At 38.2% G+C, this 27766-nt stretch overlaps 6 protein-coding genes across 7 annotated transcripts; 2 read left to right on the forward strand and 4 right to left on the reverse strand.

Moving 5' to 3' along the window:
- On the reverse strand, nt 1–2124 carry LOC137718296 (uncharacterized). Of its 2 annotated transcripts, XM_068457814.1 has the most exons (6): nt 1695–2124; nt 1363–1497; nt 1147–1225; nt 910–1004; nt 327–494; nt 1–234 (listed from the first exon to the last, which is right to left on the reverse strand). In XM_068457814.1, the coding sequence occupies exons 1-6, from the start codon at nt 2029–2031 to the stop codon at nt 74–76; spliced, it is 975 nt and encodes a 324-aa protein (XP_068313915.1). In that variant the 5' UTR covers nt 2032–2124; the 3' UTR covers nt 1–73. The 2 variants fall into 2 exon arrangements, with proteins under 2 accessions (XP_068313915.1, XP_068313916.1); XM_068457815.1 differs by lacking the exon at nt 910–1004 and having other exon boundaries at nt 327–484.
- Nucleotides 2125–3301: 1177 nt separating this feature from the next.
- Nucleotides 3302–5217, reverse strand: LOC137718029 (protein kinase STUNTED-like). The gene is made up of 5 exons (XM_068457549.1): nt 4788–5217; nt 4406–4672; nt 4156–4316; nt 3827–4054; nt 3302–3736 (listed from the first exon to the last, which is right to left on the reverse strand). Exons 1-5 carry the CDS (start codon nt 5215–5217, stop codon nt 3302–3304), a joined length of 1521 nt encoding a protein of 506 aa, XP_068313650.1.
- A 3654-nt stretch (nt 5218–8871) lies between these two features.
- On the forward strand, nt 8872–11147 carry LOC137717948 (rac-like GTP-binding protein ARAC5). The gene is made up of 7 exons (XM_068457457.1): nt 8872–9207; nt 9593–9680; nt 9782–9891; nt 9993–10056; nt 10457–10521; nt 10606–10671; nt 10765–11147. Exons 1-7 carry the CDS (start codon nt 9109–9111, stop codon nt 10861–10863), a joined length of 591 nt encoding a protein of 196 aa, XP_068313558.1. The 5' UTR covers nt 8872–9108; the 3' UTR covers nt 10864–11147.
- Nucleotides 11148–11161: 14 nt separating this feature from the next.
- On the reverse strand, nt 11162–15908 carry LOC137717947 (ABC transporter B family member 13-like). Its single transcript, XM_068457456.1, has 9 exons — nt 15518–15908; nt 15361–15415; nt 15070–15245; nt 14777–14977; nt 14432–14691; nt 14042–14355; nt 12978–13961; nt 12635–12876; nt 11162–12516 (listed from the first exon to the last, which is right to left on the reverse strand). The coding sequence occupies exons 1-9, from the start codon at nt 15794–15796 to the stop codon at nt 11296–11298; spliced, it is 3732 nt and encodes a 1243-aa protein (XP_068313557.1). The 5' UTR covers nt 15797–15908; the 3' UTR covers nt 11162–11295.
- Nucleotides 15909–21093: 5185 nt separating this feature from the next.
- Nucleotides 21094–22952, forward strand: LOC137718606 (uncharacterized). The gene is made up of 6 exons (XM_068458157.1): nt 21094–21219; nt 21474–21632; nt 21941–21981; nt 22361–22420; nt 22521–22580; nt 22686–22952. The coding sequence occupies exons 2-6, from the start codon at nt 21515–21517 to the stop codon at nt 22758–22760; spliced, it is 354 nt and encodes a 117-aa protein (XP_068314258.1). The 5' UTR covers nt 21094–21219; nt 21474–21514; the 3' UTR covers nt 22761–22952.
- Nucleotides 22953–25171: 2219 nt separating this feature from the next.
- LOC137716859 (uncharacterized) lies at nt 25172–26443 on the reverse strand. Its single transcript, XM_068456222.1, has one exon. The coding sequence runs from the start codon at nt 26018–26020 to the stop codon at nt 25355–25357; it is 666 nt and encodes a 221-aa protein (XP_068312323.1). The 5' UTR covers nt 26021–26443; the 3' UTR covers nt 25172–25354.
- Nucleotides 26444–27766: the final 1323 nt, after the last annotated feature.

The raw sequence follows: 27766 nt of genomic DNA on the forward strand, positions 1-27766 counted from the left end.
GTAACATACTAGGTAAAGTTCAAACGATGTATCATTTATTAGTGATATCTGAACCAGCAAATCTTTTCCGCCTTTAGGCCTTGACTCTAGCAGACTCTCCCACTGCACTTTCCATTCGAGCATACCATTCACCAATCCGCGTGTTCTCCACCATATCTTTGCCGGATTTAAGGTGTCGAATGGGCCTCAAAACACCAAATACAGCGAGATCGGCTAAATTAGGATTTGATCCACCTGTTCAAAGACAAGATTATCCGATAATTTCTTAGTTCTAATCATAAGGTAAGTCTTAAGCTAATCAAATATGATGTTTCAGATAAGCATACCAAGAAATTGTCTGCCATTGAGAGCATCAACCCATGTTTCTGCAGCTCCATACAAGGATGCACGTTCATCAGTAATATTGTGTCTCTTCTTCAGTTTCTTTGACACAAAATACATAGCAGCAGCTCCGGTATACTTCGCTACCATCCTTTCGTACAAACTAAAGTTTCCTACATGTAAGAGATTTCAAGAGATTTAAGCACTTAAGGGAAGGAGCTTGGATTGCTTAAAATCAAAGGTAAGCCAGCTTTAATACAAGCTCCAAAGTGACTTTTGGAGGATTGGAATTCAACTAAGTCCTAGTCAGAAGGAACCTAATTAAGACTCTTGAGCATTTGTTGCTGTAGGTTTAAGAAAATTCTAGTTACTCAAATCACATATGAGAGTTAGAGCTTCCAATCGTGATTAATGGCATCAATACTAAACACCACAGATGTACAAATTCACACAAACAACTTACGCTACTTGAGCCAAAGTCTTCCACAAACAGATCTCTTGTGAAGGGTGTTAATAAATAACCGCCGATTTCGGATTTTGGAAACAAAAGAGAAATGAAATCAGTAATGAAGTGGTGCGATATCATACCATGACTGGTGATGTAGTCAAACGACTCGAGAGCCTCTGAAACAGTTCTATATATGTTTGGTGATAAAACATGCACCAAGTGATTATCCACCCACCTACATCGCAACTAATCAGTTATTACCATGCCAAAAACCGCGTGATCACAACACCGAAAAAAAATAAAAGTTTGAAAGGAAATCTAGTCGCTGCAAGAGACATCTCTTATTGTATTGAACCTTAGTACCGTGCAAAACCTACCTGCGCCACTTCATTTCTTCTTCACCATTTAACACGGGGTTCTCGTGATTGATCCTTAGGTACAGCTTATCAATTATATCTGTGAATACAAAACAAAACATGAAAATTTAACAAAACACAAGGAACTTAAGTCTGAAATTAGATATAGTTAATAACTACAGCATCCAGCATCAAGAAGATACAAAATGGTAAGGAAATAACAAAATGTCCAAGAACCTGAAGAGTCAACCATCTGTTCGCCGTCGACTTTCAGGATCGGCACCTTCTTGTAATCGGACCAATTAATCTCCTTTTTGCTAATGGGGTTAACCTCCACAACTTTGTACGGAATGTTATAGTAATCCAAGAATGCTGTGATATAGGAAAAATTCAATGGCGAAAACAATCAAATAGCACAAAATCGAAAGCGAAATCCAAAAGCAGAATCCTTTAATTTCCAAAATAAGAGCAATTTAGCTAGAATTCCAAATACCAAATCATACAGTGACCAAATTAGAAAGTGAAAGTTGCAAAATTTCATCTTCAAGAATGAATTCGAGATACTTTACCTCTAACCTTGTTGCAGAAAGGGCAAGCTTCGTACTGGTAGAGCTCGACGTCTTTAGAGAGGAACTTTTCATGGGCGTGCGGCTCCTGAGCCAGAGAAGCGGCGGCGTTTGTAGAGAAGCACACGTGCCCTCCGGCACAGGGAGCCGCAGTGGAGGGTCTCGATAGGCCGAAACGATCGCCGAGTCTGTGTGTGAACCACAGCGGATTGGAATTCGAGCACGTGCTCAACATCGCTGCTTGAACCAGACGGTGCTGAGTTGCGGAGGTGGCTGTGGTGGCGCCGCCCATAGAACCGGCGGCTCTGGTGAGCAAAGCGATTCCGCTAATCCTTCTCATGGTGAACGAAACGGATCACTGTAAGATCGTTCGCAAGTCTCCTACTTCTGGGTTGCGTTGAAATGGAAGAAGCCTGTTGGGGTTTAATCAGGGTTTTGGTGTAGGCAGGTATACGCTTCCTAAAAAAATTGATTTTTTCAGTTGGGTTTAGGAGCCCGTGTTTCCGAAAAAGCCCAAATAAAACAAGTAAAACCCAAAAGAGACGAAATCCAAGTAACTAGGTCAACTGTGAGAATTTCGTCGTGGATTTTTAGTTCAAGCGAGATTTTCGTTTTGACAGAAGTTCTAACAGAGTTAACGAAAATGATAACAAGTTAAGGGACTAATGGATATGAATTTTTAGTTAATAAACCATTAGTTCAATTCGATTAAAATTGAGAGAACATTGTTACAGTTTCCACTAATATAGAGAAAATTGACATTACCGAAGAGCACAAGGCGCCCAAGGCACGAAAAGGCCTTCGATCATTCGCATTAAATTGCGAAGGCCCTGGGAACCAGATGCCTCACCTGTGCCCTCTTCTTTCGAAGGGGCAGATTTCCTCCCTCTAGAAAGGGGAGAAATTTTCAGTTGTGACGGAAACACAAATAGTACACTACGTGTTTTAATAGGAATGGAAGGAAATTTTATTTTTTAAGTTATTAACTTTTAGCACACATCCCACCATTTGTTTAGTGACACTTAGTGTACCATCCCGTGTATCGGTCACACTGAAAAATCACTCCAGAAAGGGCACAAGTTGATCTGCACCCAATCAACCTCCTAGTTCAAAGGCAACTGCTGGACTTCCAGGACTTGCTTCAAAATGTGACCAAGCTTTGTCCAGTCCAACATCGGACGGGATCAAAAGTATTGGTGAAAAGAGTGTTGGGAGAGAAGATTCAGAGTGTGGAAATCTGACAGAGAATCGACGGTACTGATGACGAAGAATGGCTTTTTAGGACACCGTCACAAAACAGTTGCGGGTCTAAAAGGTCTAAAACTGAAAGCGAGGTCTCATGTCATACAAGTAGCACGCAGTGGCCGAAAGCACATTGTTGCCTGAGGCCGCCATATGTGCATTGTCCTACACGGTTCCGTTCTAGTGTGTTTCTTCCATCTTTTGTGGCAGCACTAGCGGTTTTAAACTGTACAGTTGTATGAGCATCAACTAAACACTGATTTATTAGTTCGTTAATTGATTTTATCGATTAATTCATACGAAAAACATCGGTCTAGTTTGTATGTGTGTGTGTGTGTGTGTGTGTATATATATGTATGTATGTATATTTACATGTTTATGAAAGAAATTTCACTTAAACAATAATGGTCAGGTGTAGACAAGTAGTCCTTTAACGTGTACCGGTGTGGTTTCTCTGCACTAGATGCTGTGTTCGTTGAACTTGATCTGCTGATGCTACCATCATTTGCATCGGACATTGCAGAAACTGAACGCCACCCGACTTCCGGGAATAGGTCGTCGTCTTCATCTCGACAACACGTCTCTCTCGACTTGACAGCATGAAGATTAAAGCACTCATGTGCGTCCGTCTCTCCCGTTAGTAGCTTCAGTACCTGGCACGCTTTCGGTCGAAGACGAGGTGACTGGTTTATGCAAAGCCCTGCTGCCATTACCATTCTGCGCATTTGGGCAACATCGTAGTCCCCATTTAACTTTGGATCCAGCAATGCTTTAAGATCCATAACGTCTAACAAATTTCTTGCCTGCATCAAAGAACTTTAGATCAGCAATGCGGAAAATGCACAAAATTTAAATGTACAGGATTTGAAACCATACAAAGAATGGAAACTTACCCATTTGACCAAACTCTCTTGTCCTTTCGAAGCCTCGGCATCGACCGGCTTTCGACCGGATAAGAGTTCGAGGAGAATCACACCAAAGGCATAAACATCGATCTTGTCACTCACCATCCCATGCATGAAATATTCCGGAGCAATGTACCCAAAAGTCCCCACCACATCACTACTTATCACGTAACCAGAATCGGTCGGTCCCCATGTAGCAAGCCCGAAATCAGATAACTGCAAGCAAAACATAAACTCGAGATTCAACACAAAAATGTACAATTTGGAAAGAAAGTGAAATAATGAACGTACGGCAGGCAGATCATATTATGTTATACCTGCGGCTGAAGCTCATCAGAGAGAAGAATGTTTGAGGATTTAACATCGCGATGAATGATCGGCTGAGGGCAGTTATTGTGCAGGTAAGTTAGAGCCTCTGCAACTGCAACAGCCACATTGAATCTCACTTCCCATGGGAGTATACATCCATCACTGCAATCTGCACTAAGATGAAATGAAATTCGAATTCAGACAAGTGACGAGCACTTCGTTTGAAATTCAAATTACTAGAGCCCGTTTGATAACCACTTCGTTCTAATTTCTTACCGTACAAGTTTCCTTCCAAGCTCCCTCTGGGAAAGAGGTCATAGACCAAAATAAGGTTGCCATCTTCCACACATACACCAACTAGAGAAGTGATGTGTTTGTGCTGAATTGAAGACACAAACTTGGTTTCCAAGAAAAAGTCATCCCAAGCTTCCTTGTACGATTTCAGAACCTTGACCGCCACCGATTCACCTCCTTCGAGACATCCTCTGTATACGCTGCTACACCCTCCCTCGCCGATAAGATTTTCTGTTCACAAACCAATTGTTTAAATTCTTGCGAGCAAGAAGGCATTTTTAATAGAAGCACTTATGAGCAGAAGTTTTTTCTTACAAAAGTAATCCCAAACGAGCACTTAATTTACCTGCGGAGAAGTGACAAGTTGCGCTACTGATTTCTGCGTAGCTGAAAAGCCTGCAACCTGCTGAGATTTCTGCAACAAGAATCTCCAATTCATCGGAAAGCTGTGTTGGTGCTACTGTCAAGCAATTTTCATCAACTTCCTGCGGCTGTGAATTTACCGAAAGAAATCGACGGCTAGGCAGGTCCATCATCACCCACTGTACCACGGACATATTTTCTCTGGATTTAAATTCTCTCATAGGAGTAGTACTCATAGTTTCCGCTGAGGCAGCAGCTATCCTCAAGAGCGGCCAACCCGGCCTCGACAACGGTGATTCATCATCCTCTCTCTGGGAAAACATGTCGAAGCTATCCGATTTCTGGCGAGCTTCCTGGCTCAGCCTTAGAGGACTAACGGTTAGTCCGTGCCATCCAAGAGCTGGTCCTGGCATCTTAGTTTTGAACGGACAAGTGGAGCTCAAAAGCACTTCATCGCAACTGCCTCGGTAATTAGAACCTAATGAATCGTGCATCGATAAACTTGAGTTTTCGGAAGAACAATGAAGATGACAAAATCAATAGTAGTTAGCCCTTCTTGATCATCATTCAACCTAACTTCAAAGCTTTGGACTTTTTTAAACTGGTATGCTGATGCTCCATAGAAAATATTATATGCATATGAGACTGCTCAAAACTATATTATATATAATAACAGAGAGCCACCAGGACTAATATATTACATAATTTCCACGTTCTGCTTGCTGGTGAATTTATCACGTTTACCTGATTGATAAAACAGTGACAATTTTTTAGATTAATTGAAATAGTTAGAATATGAGGCGAGAATGTATGTTAGTCGTCTATTATGATTTAAATTGGTGTAGAGAAGTCTAATAAAAAGAGGTTTTGAATAATTGCAAACAATATAGCACTTAAACATGGTTTGCATCCTAGATTATGTACTTGATGTTTGACAAGGGTTATTTTTTAAGTGTTCCATTTGAATTCTAATAGAAAAACGGGATCAGTTGGTGGTTTTGTTACTGTAGTTCACTCTTTTGAGATTCGAGAAGACTCACATAGATATTTCAGTCTCCTCATAATCACTATTGTGTGATTCACAAGCTTAAGAACCGAATTCAGAACATATCATATAAAATACAAACCTAAAATTCTTCATTAACTACTAAATCATCCCATAATGATTTATTAACTTAATCTTGATTGCTAGAGTTACGTTTACTCTTACAATAGTTACCAAAATCCAAAAGAAAACACAAGATATATTACCAAACACAGAGCGATACACGTTGACCGGGATCTTTTTATTTGAATATTTGACGGCCAAGTCATTTTTTTAATACAAAAAGCTTACCCACCTACCCATAAAACCATTTTTTTTATATAAATAGGGAATTGCCGCCAAATAAAAGATTTGGTACACCTAATGTGACTAATCTTGGATATGTCAGAGCTACTGCCTTTCGATATAGAATGAGGATTATCTTTTTTGTGAGAATTTTATGAATTTTTAAATTGTGTTCGTTCATCATAAATTTACAGTTAAAAATTATTTTAAATACTTTTTTTTAAGTTAAATATAAATAGTACATGATGAAAATTAATTACACGATGTATGATGAACGAACACAATTTGAGGATTCCAATTAGGATCAGGAGAAGATCGACCAGGCTACAGTGCTGCCTATCCACGTCACCACCCAACATCGTGTGAAAATTGTACAATGACTCAGTGCATGATGTGATGGTTGAATTTACAATCAAGTATTAAGCAAATAAGAATTTACCATTCAATAATTTTGTTGTAAATTATGCAGTAGCGGAAGGAAGTCTTAAGTTTTTATATAGAAATAGAGTGAGAAGCGTATAAAAAAATTTAATTTATTTATTGAGGTATTTGGTCGAACATTTGGTGATTTGTTGTTGCTCATATTACGTACATATCAACAGATACTGACATATGTCATAGCAATCTGACGAGTGATATCGAGAGATTTTGTTGAGTGCTCTCGCCGCAACTTGTTAAGATATGCTAGCAGACATCACATCATATACTTGATGGGCACAAAACAAATCCTTACCAAATATTCAAAAGGTTCTCGAAAAACCTTCACATGTATATTTTTTAAATCTCGAGTAATTCGGAGACCATTTCAATCACAATGTACATCCGCCACTTAAACCATGCACAGATACTACTAAAATTTTTCATAAATTTGTAGCCCATAGTTATCACGTACTTTCCATGCATCGTTTTTCCACGGGAGGCCACCATGTTGTAACATTCAAAAGGGGCTTCTTAAGTTCTCAATCTCAATAAAAAGGTCCATAATTTAATCAAAGCTACTAGAAAAGTTTAGAACTTTCAAATTAAAAAAACCAAAGTGTTCAATAGACATTAACGATCGATGAAGAAGGGTTAGTTAAGTAAATAGACGAAGAATCCAAGTTTGGAGATAGAGAGCAAATGAAAGAAAAACTTCGGTAAGGCGTGGATGAGAGAGGTAAAATTTTTTGTCTGGGCATTAAATATGAAAACTTGTTTCCCTTGTTAGCTTTTGGATATCGATTGGAGAGGACGATTCAATGCAAGTCACAACCATGGCAATATCGTGTCACTCAGATAATTGGTTTAAGAGCTCGTAAGCACATTTCGTAACAAAAACAATTATAGGGATAAGTTTTACATATTTGACACCGATATGTTGTCGAATCTTGCCTCAACTAATAAACAGCCTTGTGTACTTTCAAATTTATCCACAAGGGATAAATTAAAAATGTTAGAAAAGAGAGAGATTAATAGAAAACTCAATGACGGTGTTCGACAAAAAAAAAAAACTTAAAATTATAATGTACTTGTAAATATTGTCCCGTAGTTTAGATTTCAAAGTTTAGATTTCATTAAACAATTTGCAATTTTCAAGTCACTTAATCCATCTATTTTATACAAACAATATTTTACTTTAAAGTATTGAAAGAGAGATTCAAACCGACAATGGACAATGTGGATGTCTCCACATATAATTTCAGTTAGTTAACAGTATATTCATCTTAAATTACTCAAACTCACTAGTAATGATTAGATGAACATCTTACGATTGTCAAAATAATGGATAATCGACTAAGCGAATATCTTCCAAAGTTTCATTAAAATTTTAGGTCATTCCAATAAAGTCTTTGCCAAATATCGATTATTTTTTTATACTTTTATTAGAATTTGTGTATTTTAAAATCACATGTGTTTTTGATAACCAATACAATAGACGTCAGCTAGATAGTCAACTCTATCATCGAATAAATAAGGAAATAAACAATGTTTTGACACCAAATATTTTGGGATGTAAATAGATAGAGAGAAGCAAAAAAACCATTAAAAAACAACAATTGCTCATGAAGGTTTCCATAGAAAAACGTCTTGTTTTGACATACGGATTAGAACTACAGATACTTGAGAGCATACTAATGGAATAACAAAATACAGAGAATTAACATAATTTGGTCGTAGATCTTAGATTGTCACCTGATCATGAGCAAATTTGTTGGAGCATTTTTCAGTGTTTTAGAACACATCCAAATGATTAGATACTTGAAAAAAAAAATTAATTATTTGTATTATAACACGTGATTACCAGACTTTATTCCCTACATTTGATTAACAAAATTCTCAATTTGTTGATGCTGCAGACACAACGGAAAGTACATTGGAACTTTGTTGTAGGTATCAATTTAAATTTTGAATTGGACCAAAATAAGATTTTTTTATTATTTTTTTAATTTGAACCAAGAAAAAGGCCAAAAGCAAAAAGTAAAAAGATAAACAGATAAGGGAACATAGGGAGGTGTGCCGGCTGGCAAAAGCTTGGCTTGGCTAGAATTGGATGTCTGGAGCCTAGGGATTAATTAATCTGAGCCGTACAAATTCAATCCAACGATCCTATTAACTTATTTTTCTAACCTATCACATAAAACTAACGATTCTGATTTCTTTTATACATCAATTAGTAACCCAGATGATTTGATCTCTAAATTCCGAACACTAAGGTCCAATTCCGGCTTGGCTAATGGCTAGGTCAGCCAGCAGCTCTTCCAGCACAATTTTGACTTTTTGACTTCCCTCGTCCTCCCTCCTTCAAATTTCAATTTCTTCTCCCACACCTGCCACACTCCCACTCCCACACCATCTTTCCGAATCAGGGTTTCTGCTAGCAAAGACGGCGTCTTGGTGACCTCAGAAGGAAGTAGAAGCGACGGAAAAGGATATTTTCTGGCGGAGATCTGCTGCTTCTATCTCTAGGTGGAAACATTGAAATTTGAAAAGTGAAATGAGCGCCTCCAGGTTCATAAAGTGCGTGACGGTCGGCGACGGCGCCGTCGGCAAAACCTGCATGCTGATTTCCTACACCAGCAACACCTTTCCCACGGTCAGTCCCATTTTCGTAAAATTGCTTGCTCGTATGCTTCTGTTCTTGCTTCTTAGTTCTTCCCCGGCAATTTCCCGAATTTTGTCGTATGTGCTTATCTGCTAGCATAATCATACACAAAGCTCAAACATTGATTATATTTCACTAAAGTTCAAACCTTGATTTAGTTAGCTGAAGAACAACGTTAATTTTTCCGAAGATGATTCTAAGTATGCTTAATTGTTGTTAAATCTCTGATGCTCCACATTATGATGCATTGGTGTCTGTATTGTGTTTCATTAGCCGAAGAATTCGATTGTTTCGAAGTTGTTATCGTGCTATTTCGTGTAGGTGAACTTGAATTTTTGTATAATTGACTAAGAGTGTAGTTGTAATCGAAAAACAGGACTATGTACCGACTGTTTTCGACAATTTCAGTGCAAATGTTGTTGTGGATGGGAGTACTGTCAACCTGGCTCTATGGGATACGGCTGGTGATTTTACCTCTCACTCCCCTGTTATATATGCGATTTCGTTTCATTTTGTTTTTGTTTTTCCCTGTATTTTGGGAGGTTTAATAACCATTTTCTAACAGGGCAGGAGGATTACAATAGATTAAGACCATTGAGCTATCGAGGGGCGGACGTCTTTATCCTTGCTTTCTCTCTCATAAGCAAGGCCAGCTACGAAAACGTTGCAAAAAAGGTTCCAAATCTTCTTTACAATCCTGTTTACTTTCTTAGTATCTGTGTTTGCAACAATGTTTGGAGTGTGTATGAGTTGTTTGATTTTGTTTTCCGTTTCAGTGGATTCCCGAACTGCGCCATTATGCACCTGGTGTTCCAATAATTCTGGTTGGAACAAAGCTTGGTAAGATCTTTTTTCTCAACCCCGTTTGTAATGTATGTTTGTGCTGGTGTCTGATCTAATGCTTTAGTGTCCCGGTAATTTTTGGGACTATTGAGGTATAAACTTCCCATTTCTTCCATGTAGGATCCGAGTCACGGTTCAGTTACTTCTAAATTGCTTTGAGCCTGCATTGAATACTAGCTCTTAGTTTTGATATTATCTTCAATACCGCACTGTTTTAAGATTGATGTTTTGGTTACTTGGTCGTTTAGCAATTATCACTTTTATTCCTGTTATTGAGTCAACATTTCGTATCATTATCTGGATCGTTATTGTTATCACTTGTTATCACTTATTACTACAGAATTTTTCTTACTCGTTTGATGAACGAGGTGCTCAATTTTATGATTTTCATTTGCAGATCTTCGGGATGATAAACAATTTTGTATAGACCATTCTGGTGCAGTTCCCATTACTACTGATCAGGTAAGGCTACTGCTTCACCCCTAAACCTAAATAATATCTTTCTAAGTTGGTCTACTGACCTTTGATTTTCTTTTTGGCCTAAAGGGAGAGGAAATGAAGAAACTCATTGGAGCGCCTGCATACATTGAGTGTAGCTCGAAAACACAACAGGTATGAATGCTTTTTTGTCTTCCCTCATGCCAAATTTGTCATATGTCTTCACCCCTCGTTGTTGACATGATTCCTTGAAAATTTTAATTGCAGAATGTGAAAGCTGTTTTTGATGTGGCCATTAAGGTGGTGCTTCAGCCACCGAAGCAAAAGAAGAAGAGAAAGGGACAGAGGGCTTGCTTCATATTGTGAAGTGACAAGTAGATTTATGAAATGATTTGCTGACTGCCGACCTTTCTTCACCGCTACCTCCTTTGTACTCGAAGTCCTTGCGGAAGCAGCAAACCGTGGTGTATGTATAGTATGTACTGACATTTTAGGGATTCATGTGATAGCTTTAGATGGTTTGTTTAAGACTTATGTTCGTGTATTTAAGTGACAGTTAGCTTTGCTAACACGCATATTTCTCCGTCTTTCTCGTGTATTGCATCGAACTCTTTCTGGATAATGTCTGTATAACACAGTTCACAATTCAATACCATCTTATACAGAAGTTGCAAAATAGAAAAGCAGACAATAGTGGTCTTTATTAGTACATCCCTCGAAAGTCGACGTCTTCGATATAAACTATACAGTTTGTAATCGAAGAAATTCATAGGAAGTTTATCATATAATGCCGTTGAATTAATCAATCGCTTGTCTCTTTTGTTGCTGTAGACTAACTAATTGTTTGTAGAGACTACCAGGTCTTCCAATCAGCTGCTCGTGGCTTCCCATTTCGGCCACCCTACCATTTTGTAGCAGGGCAATACGGTTAGCATCACGAATAGTTGACAACCGGTGTGCTACCAAGATTGTTGTTCGGCCCTCCATTAGCTTATCAAGAGCCTCTTGGACCAGCTTCTCAGACTCTGTGTCCAATGCACTGGTTGCTTCGTCCAGAAGAAGAATCGACGGATCTTTCAGTATTGCTCTGGCAATTGCCACCCTCTGTTTCTGCCCTCCCGATAACTGCACTCCTTTCTCTCCCACTTGAGTTTTGTACCCTTCAGGCATTCGACTTATGAAACTGTGTGCATTCGCTGCTTTTGCCGCTGTCACTACCTCTACTTCCGATGCTTCCTCGTGCCCATACTTTATGTTCTCATAAATTGTTGTGGAGAACAATGCCGGCTCTTGTTGAACTAGACTTATTCTCTTCCTCAACGATTTCAAGTTCAAGCTTTTGATATCGTATCTATCAATTAGAACCGTACCAGAAACAGGGTCATAAAATCTCATTACCAGTGCAATCACTGTACTCTTCCCAGAACCACTTGGCCCGACTACTGCAAGGCTCTTTCCTGCTGAAACACGTAAATTCAAATGGTCGAAAATGGTGATATCCGGCCTTGCAGGGTACCAGAAACTCACATTCTTGAACTCTATATCTCCTTTGACATTAGCAACAACATTTGATCTGGGATCATTACGATGTATGGCCGTTTCTCGCTTTAGGATACTGAAAATTGGGCCGAGCACTTGCGATCCCTTCATAATTTCTGGCGTGAGAGCTAGGGTTTCTGCTATACTCAGTGACGTGACTATTAGGACCATAAAGGACTTGATGATGTCTCCGAAATTCGAGTCTTTATCCTTGATTAGTACTGATGCATACCAAAGGCCAAGCGCATAAGAACAGAATGCGAAAAACTGCGATAAACCGTAGCAGAAACCTGATATGTGGCCTCTTAGAACTGCTTGCTTGTTTGGCTTGTTTAGTTCCAAGGAAAACTGGAGTGATATCCGTTCTTCGCAACCAAATGCAGCAACAGTACGTATGTTGGCAATTGCTTCACGTGCCACGGATGTTGCTTTTGAGTAGGCAAGGTTGTAGTCTCCTCCGAATCCCTTCAGAAACAGTTGCTGCGCATACAGATCAAGAAAACCAAACATATGTTGGATTCAGGATAAAAACAATTGAAACATAAACAATAATACAATATGCAGCTCTTAACAATGTCGTGGTTGTTTTTATTCTGACCTCAGTTATGGAAGCTCCGATAAGTAGAGGGAGGGAGGCACTCACGACAGCTGCAATACGCCAACTTAAGGTGAAGGCAATAGCGAAAGCAGTCACCGTGAGTGCAAGATTCTGCACGATTGTCGATAGACGGTCAGCTAGAGCGCTTCGCACTAATGTTGCGTTTGCTGCTAAAGTTGAAGTCAGTGCTCCAGTGTTATTCTCATCCAAATCAAACCAACCAACTTCGTTTGAAAGGATAGCTGCAGTGGAAACAAGAATGAGTTCTCAGATTTGATTGATTTTGTAATGTGCATTACACGAGAAATGAAAACATGAATTGATCTTTGAGGTCGAGAAGAACCTTTGAACATTAATAAGCGTACGCGAGTTGTGAGCCGCTCCCCCATCAATGTATAAAAGTAGTGCTGCAGGAGATATATTGGGACAGTAAGAGCAGCCAAGCCAACAAATATGAGAGCTATCCTATCAACATCATGTTTGATTTGAGAGCCACTAGGACCGTAAAACGCTGTCAAGATGTGAGTTATTCCAAGGGCGAAAAGAGGAGCTTCCATGCCGGCCAGAACTGCACCAACTGACCCGAGAATCGCATAAGGCCACTCGGGCGCATTTAGTTTCACTAATTCCCACACTGATGCAGAGCTGTTTTGATCACTTGGCTTCTGCTGTTTTGTTGTGGTTGCCTTGTCCTCCTGCGGATAGTTACTCGTGGTATCGCGAAAGCTGGATTCTCTCGAAGAATGTCCAGATACTAAGCCAGAATCTTTAACATGTTCCAGTACCTGCAAGCTCACCAGATTTGCATACTCCCCTTTCTTGGACATCAAGTCTGAATGGTTGCCACTCTCCGCAACCTGACCGTTCTTCAAGACAATGATTGTGTCCACATCCCGGATAGTGGACAACCGATGAGCAACGATGACTGTAGTTCGATGCAACATGATTTTCTCTAGTGCCTGCTGAACGATAAGTTCTGATTCTGCATCAAGAGCGCTTGTGGCCTCATCTAAAAGTAGTATTTTTGGGTTTCGCAGCACTGCTCTTGCAATAGCTATTCGCTGCTTTTGCCCTCCGGAAAGCTGAGTTCCTCCTTCTCCTGCCTGAGTGTTGTAGCCATCAGGCAATCCTTCAATGAAAGAATGTGCATTTGCAGCTTTAGCGGCTTCCATGATCTGATCCATGTCTGCGTCTTCTTTACCGTACAAAATGTTGCCGGCTATAGTAGTCGCAAACAATGCCGGTTCTTGACTTACCAATCCCATCTGTTCTCGTAACCATTTCAGTCGGAGAGTTCCGAGTTCATGTCCATCCAACAGTATTTTACCTGACAAAAAGTGGTTTATGATTTAGACCTCAAAACAAAAAACGAAATGGTTATTAGACAGGACCCGAAATAATATATACCTGAAACGGGGTTGTAGAATCGCTGAATCATGGATATAACAGTGCTCTTTCCTGAACCACTAGGGCCAACAACTGCAAATGTCTTGCCAGCTCCAATCGAAAAGCTCAAATTCTCAAACACCATGTTTGGTCGTGATGAATAGGCGAAACCAACGTCACAGAAGTCAATCTGCCCAGATACTTTCGGCAACACTATTCCATTGTCCGATGCCTTAGAGGAATTGGAATCCGAATCAATCATCGTCATGATATTACCAGCAGCAGCTCTACCTTTCGCAATTGCAGCAAGGCTTGGAGCAGCTTGGCCTAGAGCACTACACAAGAAAAAGGTCTGCTTTTAATCACGAAACGGATAATAGTAAATGCGCACATAATTTGGAGTGGACTTACAATCCACTGAAGATGACATTGAGGATAGTTGTGAATGCTTTCCCTCCGTTCGTGTCGTGATGCCTTACAAGTATGCCGGCGTACCACAGAAGCAATGCCCAAGCGCAAAACAACAGCCCGTATGTAAACCCTACGCCAACTCCCTTCGCAATACCGCTCTTCTTTCCCAGCTTGAGGGCCTTGTTCAGTGAGGTTGAGTATGCTTCAATGGCTCTGTCCTCTCCCCCGAAGGAGTACACAGTACGAATCTGCGAAATAACCTGGTATATGCAAAATGTGAGACCAAAATAGGTTACATTAGAGGCAAGATTTGTAAGATAACGAGGACTGCCGAGAACAGTGTACCTCTTCAGCAACCTTGCCAGCTTCTGCATAAGCAGCCTCACCCTTTTCGGATAAGGTAGACATGATTATAGTATAAGCTCCCCCTGCAATAGCTATGAACGGAACCACAGCCAAGGTCAGAAGCGTAAGCTGCCATACTGATGTAAACCCAATGACAAATCCAATAAGGAACTGCGAAAGGTAGCGCAATGCATGGCCGGTCTGCATTCAGAAGATACAAGGACCAATGTTAAATTACGTTACTCTAGGTACCATCTTCGAGAGATTTCACAACGGATTTGGTTGCGGATTACCTTGTCACCTATTGCATCTTGCACTAGAATTGCATCACTTGAAATGTGGAAAATAATGTTAGTGTCTCTGGCTTCATTGTCGAAAAAATTTATGTCCTTGTTTAGAACTGACTGGAGATATTTCATTCGCAAACGCGCTGTCTGCCTCTCCCCCGTTCGTGTCCAGAATGCTACACCTGAAAATTAAAGCGTCAACAAGGATACTCATACTTAATCAACTTGGCTACACTCATGTCTGCTACTACTGATGCTCGTATAACTAATTCGAGAATTGAAGTTTACGAAGCGTACCAATCCATGCTGATGCGAAGAGAACGAGTCCAAGATATACCAAGTACAAAGCATACTGCAAATGAAAGAAAAGGGTAACCTCACATACATATCTCGAAACTGAACATCATCGCACAAAAAGGATTGCAAAAACCTAGTCTGAAACGTTTGATCTTACCTCGGAAACCCGGGCAGACTGTTGCTGCGGATTCTTTGCCAGATGCCCTAACGAATCGATCATACGACCAAAAACAACAAAGAACACAGGAAGCACACCACCATGGATAAACGCCCCAACACTTCCCAAAAACATTAACAAATAGTCCGCCTTATCAGCAGCAGCGAAAAGTCCGATGAGCGACACGCTGCGCAGCTTGCTCGGGTTCGTTTGTTTGTCCATTTTCGGAAGCGAGTTTCCGTCCAAAAACTTGTCGGAGGAAAGCTCTACTTCCTCCATTCTTGAATGCCAACAGACAAAGTGAAGTTTGCAGATAGCAAAAAGGGAGAGAAGTGTTCATTTCCCGCCAATTAATGCAGAAGCTGTATAACTAGTTGGCGTCTCAACAAACAAATCGGCTCTCTAACTGCATTTTCTCGGAAACTTTATTGCCGTATTTGTAGCTTTTAATTTGAGCCGTTGGATAAAGAAAGCAACTAATTCAATAAATAAAAAGATTTAGTTACTTGGGGTCCAAGTTAAGGACAAAAGGAAGGAAAAGTATAAATTTAAATCATAGTAAAGTGGTGGTTGCACTTGAATTTTCATGGATTTGAGCAGCAGGAGTCGGATATCAATCACATCATCTTTCTACATTAATATGTGGAACTCGTTTATATAACGATGACATTCACAACTCCACATATTTAGTTTGAGAATTTTTTATTTTTAGTTTTTAAGCAAGTTATCACTTCTCAAATTTTAGATTCTGGATTTCGGATACTCGTTTGGGTTTAGGACTCTTTAAAAAATGAAGTCAAAATCAACTTAAAAATTAGTTGGGGTGTGTTATTCACACACCTTTTTTTACTTCTCACACACCCCTTGTTAATTTATGTCATTTCATCTTCTTCAATTCATTCAATTCGAAAATCAAAAATTAAAAAGATGTGAAAGAAGTAAAAAAATGGTGTGTGAATATCATACCCTAACATAATTTATTTCTTAAAAACATCAAAAGTGTTTTTTAGAGTTGATGAAGTCAAAACCACTCATTTCTCTCTCGTCTCTCTTATTTCTTTTTCTTACTCTTTCTCTTTCGCCCTTTTAGAAGTTCCCACTCCACCAAGGAGTTGTTGTAGCTGAGTTTTTGTCTCTCTTATTTCTTTTTCATACTCTCTCTCTCCCCACTTTCTCCCTTTTAGAAGTTCCCACTCCACCAAGGAGTCGTTGTAGCTGAGTTTTTTTTTTTATTTTTTATTCTCTTTAAAAACAATTAGAAATCTCATACAACAATAAAGCCTTTTACCATTAAGTGAGGTTGACTGTATGAATTCTAGAACACGATTACGCTCGGTTCTGTGCCACGTTTTTCATTATATCTAAGTACTCCAAGTATTTTCTTAAAGTCTCTTCCAAAGTCTTCATTGGTCTTCATCTAGGCCTTCGTTTCACATGTTCAAATCACCGTAACCGATTTTCTCTCATATTTCCTTCAATTTCAGGTACTTCTACTTTACCTTGAATATCATCATTCCTAATATTATCCTTTCTCGTGTGTCCACACATCCAATGAAGCATTTTCATCTCCGCTACACTCATTTTATGTACGTGTTGATGCTTCATTGCCCAACATTCCATGCCATAAAGCATTGTTGGCCTTATTGTCACCTTATAAAATTTTCCATTGAGCTTTAGTGGTATACGACGGTCGCACAACACACCCGATGCACTCTTCCACTTCATTCATCCAACTTGTATTCTATAGTTGAGGTCTTCATCCAACTCTCCCTTCTTTTGCAAGATAGATCCTAAGTAGCAAAAACAATCGCTCTTTGGTATTTCCTGATCTCTAATCCTCACCCTTAACTCATTTGAATCTCTGTTCGCACTAAACTTGCACTTCATATACTCTATCTTTGACCTACTTAGGCGAAGACCTTTAGATTCTAACACTTTATATACTATGTTTGTCAATTATAAATCTCATACCAACAAAATTTGAGTTAAAAAAAAAAAAAATTTCAAGTGAGACTCTTAAGAAATGTTTTGAGGAATAATAAAAGGAGAGTTTTAATGAAAATGACTTAGACCAAGACTATTTTAATAAAAAAAAACCACTCAAAAGTTTTCTTTAACCAAAAGCACCTCAAAACTAATCATAAGAACATGGGCCTCCAATTCTACATGGGGCTGGATTTCATAGCCCAACAGGAACAAAAATAAGTTTCCAAAATTACCCCAACATAAAGAAAACTTAGACTTTAGTGCAGGTTTTTTAAAGAGTGGGATCCCCATTTTAGCCACAAAATGGGGATGATGTGCTCAACCATCGATGAGATCGTGCGGCTGGATTTAACGTGCCCATATTTTTTTTCTTTCAACGGGAGAAAGAATGGCTGAAGAACCAGAGAGATTTTTCAATATGACCGGAACACAGGGTGGTACACCACGTGTCATTATACAAATGGTGGGATATATGTGTCAAAAAGTTAATAACTTAAAAAATAAAATTTTCCACCACTTATATAAAAACACGTGGTATGTTATCCGTGTTCCGGTCACAATGAAAATTTTCTGGAAGAACAAGGAAGCGTAGGTTTGAAACCTTTCATTTTTTGGGTTTTTCTTCCTTCATTCTTGGTGCATATATCAGTCTTTGAATTTACTTGTCCAAATTAGATTCAGATTTGGAGAATAACCATACTTTGAGAAGAAAAAAAATCCCAAATTATTGAATCCAATCTTCAAAACTAGAATTAAAAAGAAACGAACAGGAGAAAAGCTATGCAATTGAATCAAGGAGGAGGACATTCAAACTGAATCCATTTTCCATGGAACTGGAAAAAACCAAAAAGCCCAATTCCTTGCACCCATTTCTTCATAAAACTAGAAAGGAAAATAAATCTCTACCGTTAATAGACCAGCACCTAACTACCATCCACCTTCTTCAATTACAAAATTTGGAAAAGAAAAAGAATATAGAAAAAGCAGATGAGAAAGAGAGAAAAAAGTGACTTCAACATGGCTTTCAACATTCATTTTTTATGTGTCATCATCCATTGCTATGAACCTTTCATTTCTGAGAAAGTTGTCAGTGAATATTGGAAGTTAATTTAATTAATTAACACTATTATTAATTTGAAGTGTAAACATAAAAATAACTACTAATCGTTTTGGAATCCGCAAATGAAACTCGTGGCGTGCTACAAATTTTGAAATGGTAGGAATAACTTGGAATGTAATTTTGCGATAGTTTTAGAAATAGCCTGCAGTATTTTGGTTCAATTTCAAAAATAGTATTGGTTACTTTATTGTATTTTTAAAAATAGTGTTTACTTTCTTCCCTTCTAGAAATAGTGTGTGTTATATTTTGTTGTATTTCTAAGAATAGTGTTTATTTTGTTCCCTTTCAGAAATAGTGTAAGTTATTTTAGTTCAGTTTCAGAAATAGTGTGGGTTATTTTGGTTCATTTTCAGAAATAATATTGGTTATTTTATTCTAGTTCTAGAAATAATATGGGTTATTTTGGTTTAGTTTCATAAATAGTATGGATTATTTTGGTTTAGTTTCATAAATAGTATGAGTTATTTTGGTTATGTTCCATAAATAGTGTGGATTATTTTGTTGTAGTTTCAGAAATAGTGTGAGTTATTTTGCAGTAGTTCGAGAAATATTGTGAGTCATATTGGTTCAATTTCATAAATAGTGTGAGTTATTTTGGTTCAGTTCCATAAATAGTATGAGTTATTTTGTTGTAGTTTCATAAATAATATGGGTTATTTTGCAGTAGTTCCAAAAATAGTGTAAGTTATTTTAGTTTTGTTTTGAGAAGTTCCATAAATAATACAAGATTACCTCCATCAAATCACAAACAAGAATATGTAATCACACTTTTCGACTCATGTTCAACAAATACATTATAAATATTCAATTTTATTTATTTTTATTTTTTAATTTTGTATTGGAGCAAAGACATGAGAACCCCATTTGAAATGGTGACTTCTCTCCGTGAGAACCGACTTGGGATGTCTCGGTCTAAATTTATTATTGAGTAGGTTTGTGTTGGGCTCTTGCTTTTAGCCCCGTTTTCAACCAAAAAAATGGTGACTTCTCTCTTGCTCTCTCTCTCAACCTCTGTGTGCCAAAATCTAAGTAAAATGCTTAATTAAATGCTACACTTTATTCAATTTGACAAGCTTCTAAATTCTACTACTAATTGTACATTTTAAAATGAGAACTGCTAAACAGACTCGTCATCCAAGTAAGTCTCATGGAAATCATTATACACGTCCTCTATCTTGATAATATAAGCAAAGCAAGCCCACCACAAAACAAATAAATAAAGGTATAGTAAAATAAGTGTAGTAATTATGCTTCCTTCACCTTCCCAACCATATTTTCCCTATTTTTTAACATCTCTGGCTGCAAGCCATATCACCCCTACATTGCATCACCATTAAAATCAGCATGAACAACCAAAATTAAACCTTGGATCCCAAAACTTGAAATTAAACTAGCAGGAATCACACCCAAATGTAATTTTGAAAAGTTAGAATCCACCATGAAATCACACTTAGAATAATCCCAGTTTAATTCATGGATGTGATTCACCGCCGTACCACACCACCGCCTCATCGCATCAGCATTAAAATTACCTTCACACCCAAAACTTGGATCCCACCGTGTTCTCATGCTTCGTCTTTTTTTTTTTTTTTTTGAAAACCTGCTTCCAAACGGGCCGAAGCCACAAACAACAGAAGCACAAACGGAGCAAGCCACAAAGGCAACCACAATCAAAAGCACAGGAGGGGGATTAACTCAGCAGACCCATACCAAAGATACGGTCTCCCCCGCCCAGGCCAAAACAAAAATTAATGGGGGCATGGTAACCCATCCTTGTTAAGAACACGGACCAGCGAAGATGGAGGGAGGTTTACCCAATTCACACCGCACATCTCCAGATTACTTCTCGACGCCAAAACATGCGCCGCCAAATTGGCCGATCTCGGTACCCAAGACCAACGACACTCCTGAAAGGTCCCCCCAATACGCAAAGCCTTCGAGATATCGGGGAAGGCCTCCCAGCTGCCCCTCATTGTGGAGTCCGACTCATGCTTCGTCTTTGTCGTCTTCTCTTCGTCTTCGATTTGCCATCATCTCCCAAACTAAAGGCGGTCTAGTTTTCTTTGACAAGACTAAACTAATAGAAAACAAAACTAATAGAACCCAAAAAGGTCAGGGGCAAAACCGAGTAATTAGTATGTTATTATAGTTGGGCTATTTTAATTGGACTTGTTTAATATTGGGCTTTGTACTAACTATTAAATAAAATTATTACATGACTTTTGATTAAAACTCAAAGTTTTCAAACCATTTTCATTAATTTGCCATTTTCATTAGCTTTTTTTAATAAAAATTAAATAGGATATCAAACAGGTCCTAATTGTCGCCCCTAAAAATATCCAACAAAAAGTGAATATAAAAGAAGCTAAAGGGGCCGTAAATATAGATAGTTTTGGGCCTTCAGTAACTAATTCCAACCTATAAACTAAGCCTGCTACAGCCCAACTTTTTATAAATTAATAAAGATATTTAGGGTTTAAGATTTAGCAGACGGTGGGTTTTGGGAGTCCAGGTTCAGCTTGATTCCGCTTACAAGTTGGGATTTAGGGTTTTATCACGGAATTTCCATCGCCGACTCCCCTCACGACGATTGCTCGTATGTTTTTTTTCTTAATTTTAAGTTCAATTTCTTCTTTCACTGTTTAATTTTAATGCTTCGGTGTTTTCAGTAGCTGCTTCTAGTTTGATTTGTTGAATTCGCTGTTGGGTTTGTATTAATATGAATTAAGATGCCAATTTGATTTTTTTGGACAAAATTAAGTTGCCCGGTAACTGTTTGATGAAATGCTCAACTGAACTAGTGGCATGTTTTGGGTTTGACTTTGCTAATGCTTAAAGCTCTAACTGCAGGTGCAACAACAATATCTAACGGTGCGTCCGAGAAGCATTTCATGGCATATTCCCAAGGTCGCAATTTCTTGTTCTGCGACTTGTGTGGGAGTATGCTAAATTTGAATTCAACTAAGTTTGCTCAATGCCCTTTGTGCAAGTTGAAGCGAAATGTGAAAGGTAGAGCAAACTTAAGCTTTCGGCCATTCGTGTTAACTTTTGCATCTTTAATCTGTTTTCTAGTTTCAAAATTATGAATCCATGCTGTATTTTAGTTTTATATGCTCGATTTCGAAAAGAGTTTACATTTGGAAGTGTTTCATATTCTAACCGCTATAGAATTTAAATCATGCCATGTCTCGGGCTTTATATTTTTCTGTGACATAGATACGTAATATTTTTGTAGGTTCATAAATCCCTATAAATGTAACTTAATATTTCCTTTCCTTAGTTTTGTAAATTCCTAATGTGATTTCGATTGTCTTCAGAGATATCCGGAAGAGAAATATCTTACAAAGTCACTGCTGAGGTATGCCCAAAACTATCTTGCTGATGCCTGTCATATATGTGTAGATTGTAGGATATTTATATAGATTCTATGTGTGGATAATCGTTCTAGTCTTCGTCTGTGTGTGCTTCTGTGTACACTAAAACATGAACTGTGATGTTGTCGGACAGTTTTTTTCTTTTCCTTCATATGTTCTCATGCCCATCTCACACACTTAGGAATGTGGAAGGGCTTAGCTTCACTTAGATATGAAAATAGACGCAAGCAGCAAGTTTAGTTAAAGATTACACTCAAATGTTGGATCTGATTGTTGTATCTGAACTGATATCAATAACGTCGAACTTTATATCTCTTTTGGCATCACAGCACCAAGTTATTACTCTGTGTGTTCTTGTTGCAGGATATTAGAAGAGATCTAGGCATATCAATAATTCCTGAAGAGAAGGTGCAATTGCAAAAGGTAGATGTGCTTTTTGGTTTTCAAATAAAGCTGTGGTTTTTGTTTGGGAATGTGCTTTCAATCTCCCATTTTTCTTATGCTACTTTTTTCTCGTAAACAGACAGATGCTAAAGCATGTGAAAAATGCGGCCACAACGAGCATACGTATTACTCCCGACAGGTATGCTAGAATCGCTCAATCATCTAAGTATCTGTTCTTCTTCTTTTTGGAGTCATCTAATTATCTTTTATGTTGCCTTGTCTTCTTTCATTAATACGTATCCAGATGAGATCGGCAGATGAAGGGGCAACTACTTTCTATGTGTGCACCAATTGCCAGCACCAGTTTACTGAGAATTGATGCGTTGGAGGTTGTAAGAGATTATGGGATCACAGTGTGGGCCTTGATAGTTGACATGTTCCTAACAAACCTAAGATTTATGCCTTGTATTGAGTGTATATTTAAGATTTATCAACTGTGCGATCCAAGTTTTGTCATACCGAACCAGATTTGTCAGCTATAAGATTTATGCCTTGTATTGGCTGTTTTGTTTTAGGCATTATTTAAAATTTCTTCGATACGATTAGTATTTCCAGAGAAATTCAAAAATCAAACAAAGATATAGAAATGGAGAGTGAAGTCTAAACATTACCTCATATCGGAGAAAATTATAAGTTTAGGCTAAAATCGACATGTCATTGGTAGTTCCGGACACATCTACTAAATATTGGAGAAATTTTTATATTTCATCCAAACCAATATTTGATAATCCCTAAAATTTTATTTAAATTTCCATCATGTCCAATGAAAGTAACCAATATCGATATCAATATTCCATATGTCCGTTGATATTTTCACAAATTTGCATATCGATACTTGCACAGATACTGATATTTAAACACTGGTTATAGATAGAGTCAGTAATCTTTATATCGTTCTCTTTAGCATCAAATGTGAATGCAAATTACATATGGTCTAATATCCTAGTAGATAGGATATTGCTTTCTACCCATGCATCTCTGGTTCGAAACTTTTTCTCCTCAAATTATTGTAACCCTTCCCCTACCCGTTAATAATGGCAATTTCAAAAAATAAAAAATTAAAAAAAATAAAAATAAATAAAAAAGAGAGAGTGAATGCAAATTCTTTACCTTATGTGGTTTTGCTTCCGCTGTTTTTTTATTATTTTTATTTTTTAAAGAAACACTATTACCTACATTAAGAGGTTGGGGAAGTAGATTAAGCCTCATAATAGACTAGCAATAATATAGTTCAAATTCATCTTTGGGGATAATCAAAATAAATATAACTTGTTTGGATATGAGAATAGATTCAGCCAGGTGGTGGAAGTTTTGTTATCCCCAATACTCCACATGTATGTGCTGTTAGAGTTTTTGTAACGATCGGAATCAAATTTCAAGTGGATCAAAACTACATATCGATGATATGTTATTCAAATATCGATTGATCTAACATTTAAAGATTGACAGCATAGAAAATAGATGTCGTACTCAAAAACTGATCATTTTGTTAGATTAGATTTTATTATTTTAGTTTATGGTTTTCGGCAAAGATTGGTATGGTTTCCGTTTGATAAGTTTGGTTACGATGAAGTAAACGAAGAGAAGGAAAAATTGGTTCATTTTGGGGGGTATGTGGCATGTGACGGATTTGGTTGCTGCTACTGAGATCTGCTACTGACCACCACAATTATTAATGGAGCGCTTGAATTGGTGACCACTCGACTGATATTGAGTATCTAGTTATATATTGATCGTTTGTCACAATCTAATGTTTGACTGTTGGTTGTTGGAATTGCTTGTTTGCTCGCTCGCTTGAATTGCTTGCTCGCTTGAATTGCTCACTCACTTGAATTACTCGCTTTCCTTGTCTTGTCCATCTAACAAAACATATATTGTCGCGTCCGCCTATTAGGGCTTGTATCCACATCTAATTGTTGGAAAACACATGTCGTATACCACCACAAGAGTTTGATGAGGGTGTTGGAAATTAGTTTTATTATTATTTATGGTTTTCTTGTGGGCCAAAAATATTATATTTTGTTGCTCGTTAAGTATTAGGATTTACTTTAGTTTTCTATATACATATATATATAGAAGTTTTGTACTCGTTTATTGTCAAAAAGTTAGTCAAAATGTAGTGTTATAGGTTATTTAGCCATCTCGACGAATTTGTAATGCTCTCTTTCATTTCAATTAACAAAGTACTATTTGTATTTCGTTTGTCGTATATTTTGATTTTCAACTCATTTCCGTAATTAGAACCTGAAAAACGATCATTTGACTAATTTCCCAACCAAAAAACTTGAAACATCCTTAGGGCATTCTTCTAGGTCATAAAACCTCCATATCATTATTACTTGGTGACCAACAAAAGGAAAAACAAATTTGAAAAGAAAAAAGAAAAAAGAAAAAAGAAAAAAGAAAAAAGAAAAAAGAAAAACATCCTCGGGTAATTTTTTATAGGTTATTTAGCCGCCTCGACGAATTTGTAATGCTCTCTTTCACTTCAATTAACAAAGTACTATTCGTATTTTGTTTGTCATATCCTCTAATTTTCAACTCACTTTCGTAATTAGAACCCGAAAAACAATCATTTTGACTAATTTCCCAACCAAAAAACTTGAAACATCCTTAGGGCATTCTCCCAAGTCATAAAACCTTCTTATCATTATTCCTTGGTGACCAACAAAAGGAAAAACAAATTTGAAAAGAAAAAAGAAAAACATCCTTGGGTAATTTTTTGTGCACCCCATTCAAAAATACAGGTGGTGAGATCATAAATTTCCTCAAGGAGAAAGGAGGAGAGGATTACATGATAAATTGATTATCACGAATTAACCCTGTCACAAGCCCTTATTTAGACAAATGACACCTACAAACCAAACCTTGATCACCAATTACCAACACAACAGCACCAACCACCTCAGCCGTTCACCGGAGACGTAGAAGACGGCAGAGGTTGTCGGTTGCTCCAGCGTCAACCCCTGCTGCAGCTTCAGCGTTGCAACCAAGCCTTGGCTGCAGAGAAAACCTCGGCAGAGGCAAGCTACTCGGAGGCGGCGAGAGAGTGAAAATGTAACCTGAAAACTTCTCCTTATCCACACCACGACCGCGGCGGCCACCGAGACTCTTACCAATGGATGATGATAAAACCCTAGTAACATCTTTGGGAAGATCATTCGGATCGGGCCCTAAAGGGCTGGTGGAAGCGATGACCGAACACTCGGTTATCGCTTTGAAGTCATGCTTATTAGCTTCTTCTTTCTTGGAGGGCTTAGACGATTTCGGCTTTTTCGGCGTGAGAGATTGGCTTCTGGTGATCATGTTGTTGGTCTTCCTGGTGGCGGGAGGATGGGAGGCGCCGCGAGTACGCAACGGAAGAGACGGCAGAGACTGGTGGTGGAAAGGTGGTCTGTTGGGAACCGGTAGAGGAAGGAGAGGTGGGTGTTGGTGCTGCTGCCTTTGCGCTTGTTGAAGATGTTGGTAGCGGTGGTGGTTGAACACAGAAAGACAAGGTGGAGGAGCTTGGAGGAGACCTCCATGGATGTTGTAATTTATGGGAGCAAGATTTTCAGAGCTTCTTCTCATCATTTCCATCTGCTTGCAGGCACAGATTGATTGTTCTACAACAACAGTTTCCAGTTTCCACGGCCAAAAATTGCAGCTCTTCTGAAGTGTAATATATCACAAAATCAAAAATATATGCCACCGTGAAAATCTTGGATTAATATGCAAGATTTTCTGTAGAAATTTGGTGACAAAAAAGAAAGAAAACGTTTGAGAAAAATTTACAGTAAATCTGAACCAAAAAAGGATTTCGATCACGAGAAATCAAGGAACCAAAATCAAAATGTTTCTCTAGATCAATACTTTTTAGTTGAACTCGCGTCGAGTTGAAACAAACTGATCAAATATAAGAATTTTAGGCCGTCAAGAGACGATGAAAATTTCAAATTAAATTCGAGATAGGAATTTTAAGCTTAACATAGAAGTTAGAATTAGAGATCTCAAAGTACTTTGCGTTACCTCGAGGAATCTTGAATTAGCTTTGTACCTCTACCTCCTTTTTATAGAGCGATGCTCCCCCAAGGAGAAATTTTTTATTGTAATCGGAATATGGATGATACATCACGTATTTTTATATACATAGTGAGAAATTTTATTTTTTAGGTTATTAATTTTTTAACACATATATTCTATAATGATACATAATGTACAATTCTGTGTTCCAGTCACACTAAAATATCTCTCCTCCCCAATGGCTACATTATTCCTTTTTGGATCAATATCAGTTTACTACCCTAAAGTTTATTGATTTTCAACTTTTGATACATGAAGTTTTTTTTGTCCCAATTTGGTACTTAAAGTCATAATTCTGGGATACTTTCATACATCCGTTAAGTTTTCCATCAGAACCTTTGTTAACTGATGAAGTGGCGCCTACATGAACAATAACTGAACGCCACGTGTCAATATGGGTTCACGTGAATTTAAAAAAAATATTTAAATTAAAATTAAAAAAAAAAACATTTCTGAGCATCCTGCCTCAACCTTCCCGACCCCTCCCTCATTCTCCCTCCCTTCTCTCATTTGCACCCACCCAACCTCTATACGGTACCTACCCCCACCCTCTTCACCTCCCCTCCCTTCTCTTTCCTCCACCATCTTCACCCAATTCCTCCCATCAGATCGTCGCCGTATTCGAAACCCCCGAACCCGTCACCGTCACCATGGGCTTCAAGATTAAGACCGTTCAGCGTCGAGGCCTGCGTCGTACCCATATAGGTGGAAGAGGAGCAAGGTAGATGGTGGGTGTGCGGGGAGGGTGGGTGCAAACGAGATAATGGAGGGAGAAAGAGGGGAGAAGGTCTGAGGGAAGTAGGACGCCTAGAAAAGAAAGAAAAAACTTTAATTTTTTTAATTTTTTAATATTCACATGGCTCCACATTGACACGTAGTGCTTAATCATTGTTCACGTGAGTGCCACGTTATCAATTAACGGAGGTCCTGACAGAAAACTTAACAGATGTATGAAAATGTTCCAGAATTATGACTTTAGGTATCAAACTGGGACAAAAAAAAACATGTACCAAAAGTTGCAAATCAAGAAAATTTAAGGTAATAAACTGAAATTAATCATTTATTTTTTTTATTTTGTATTTTAACGTTTTATACGTGTTATAAAATATTTAAAGATTTGTATCTTATTAGATTTCTGGTATTTGACAGACAGCCGTTGCGGTCGGCTACAACTTGGTCCAAGACCGGGCACTGTTCTGTTGGGCGGCAACCGCCAGTTCGTCTTCCACCGTTGGATCCCGCCTATGGAAAGAGCCGTTGGGG

This window comes from Pyrus communis, chromosome 15, assembly GCF_963583255.1.
Source record: "Pyrus communis chromosome 15, drPyrComm1.1, whole genome shotgun sequence".
Classification (NCBI taxonomy): Eukaryota; Viridiplantae; Streptophyta; class Magnoliopsida; order Rosales; family Rosaceae; genus Pyrus; species Pyrus communis.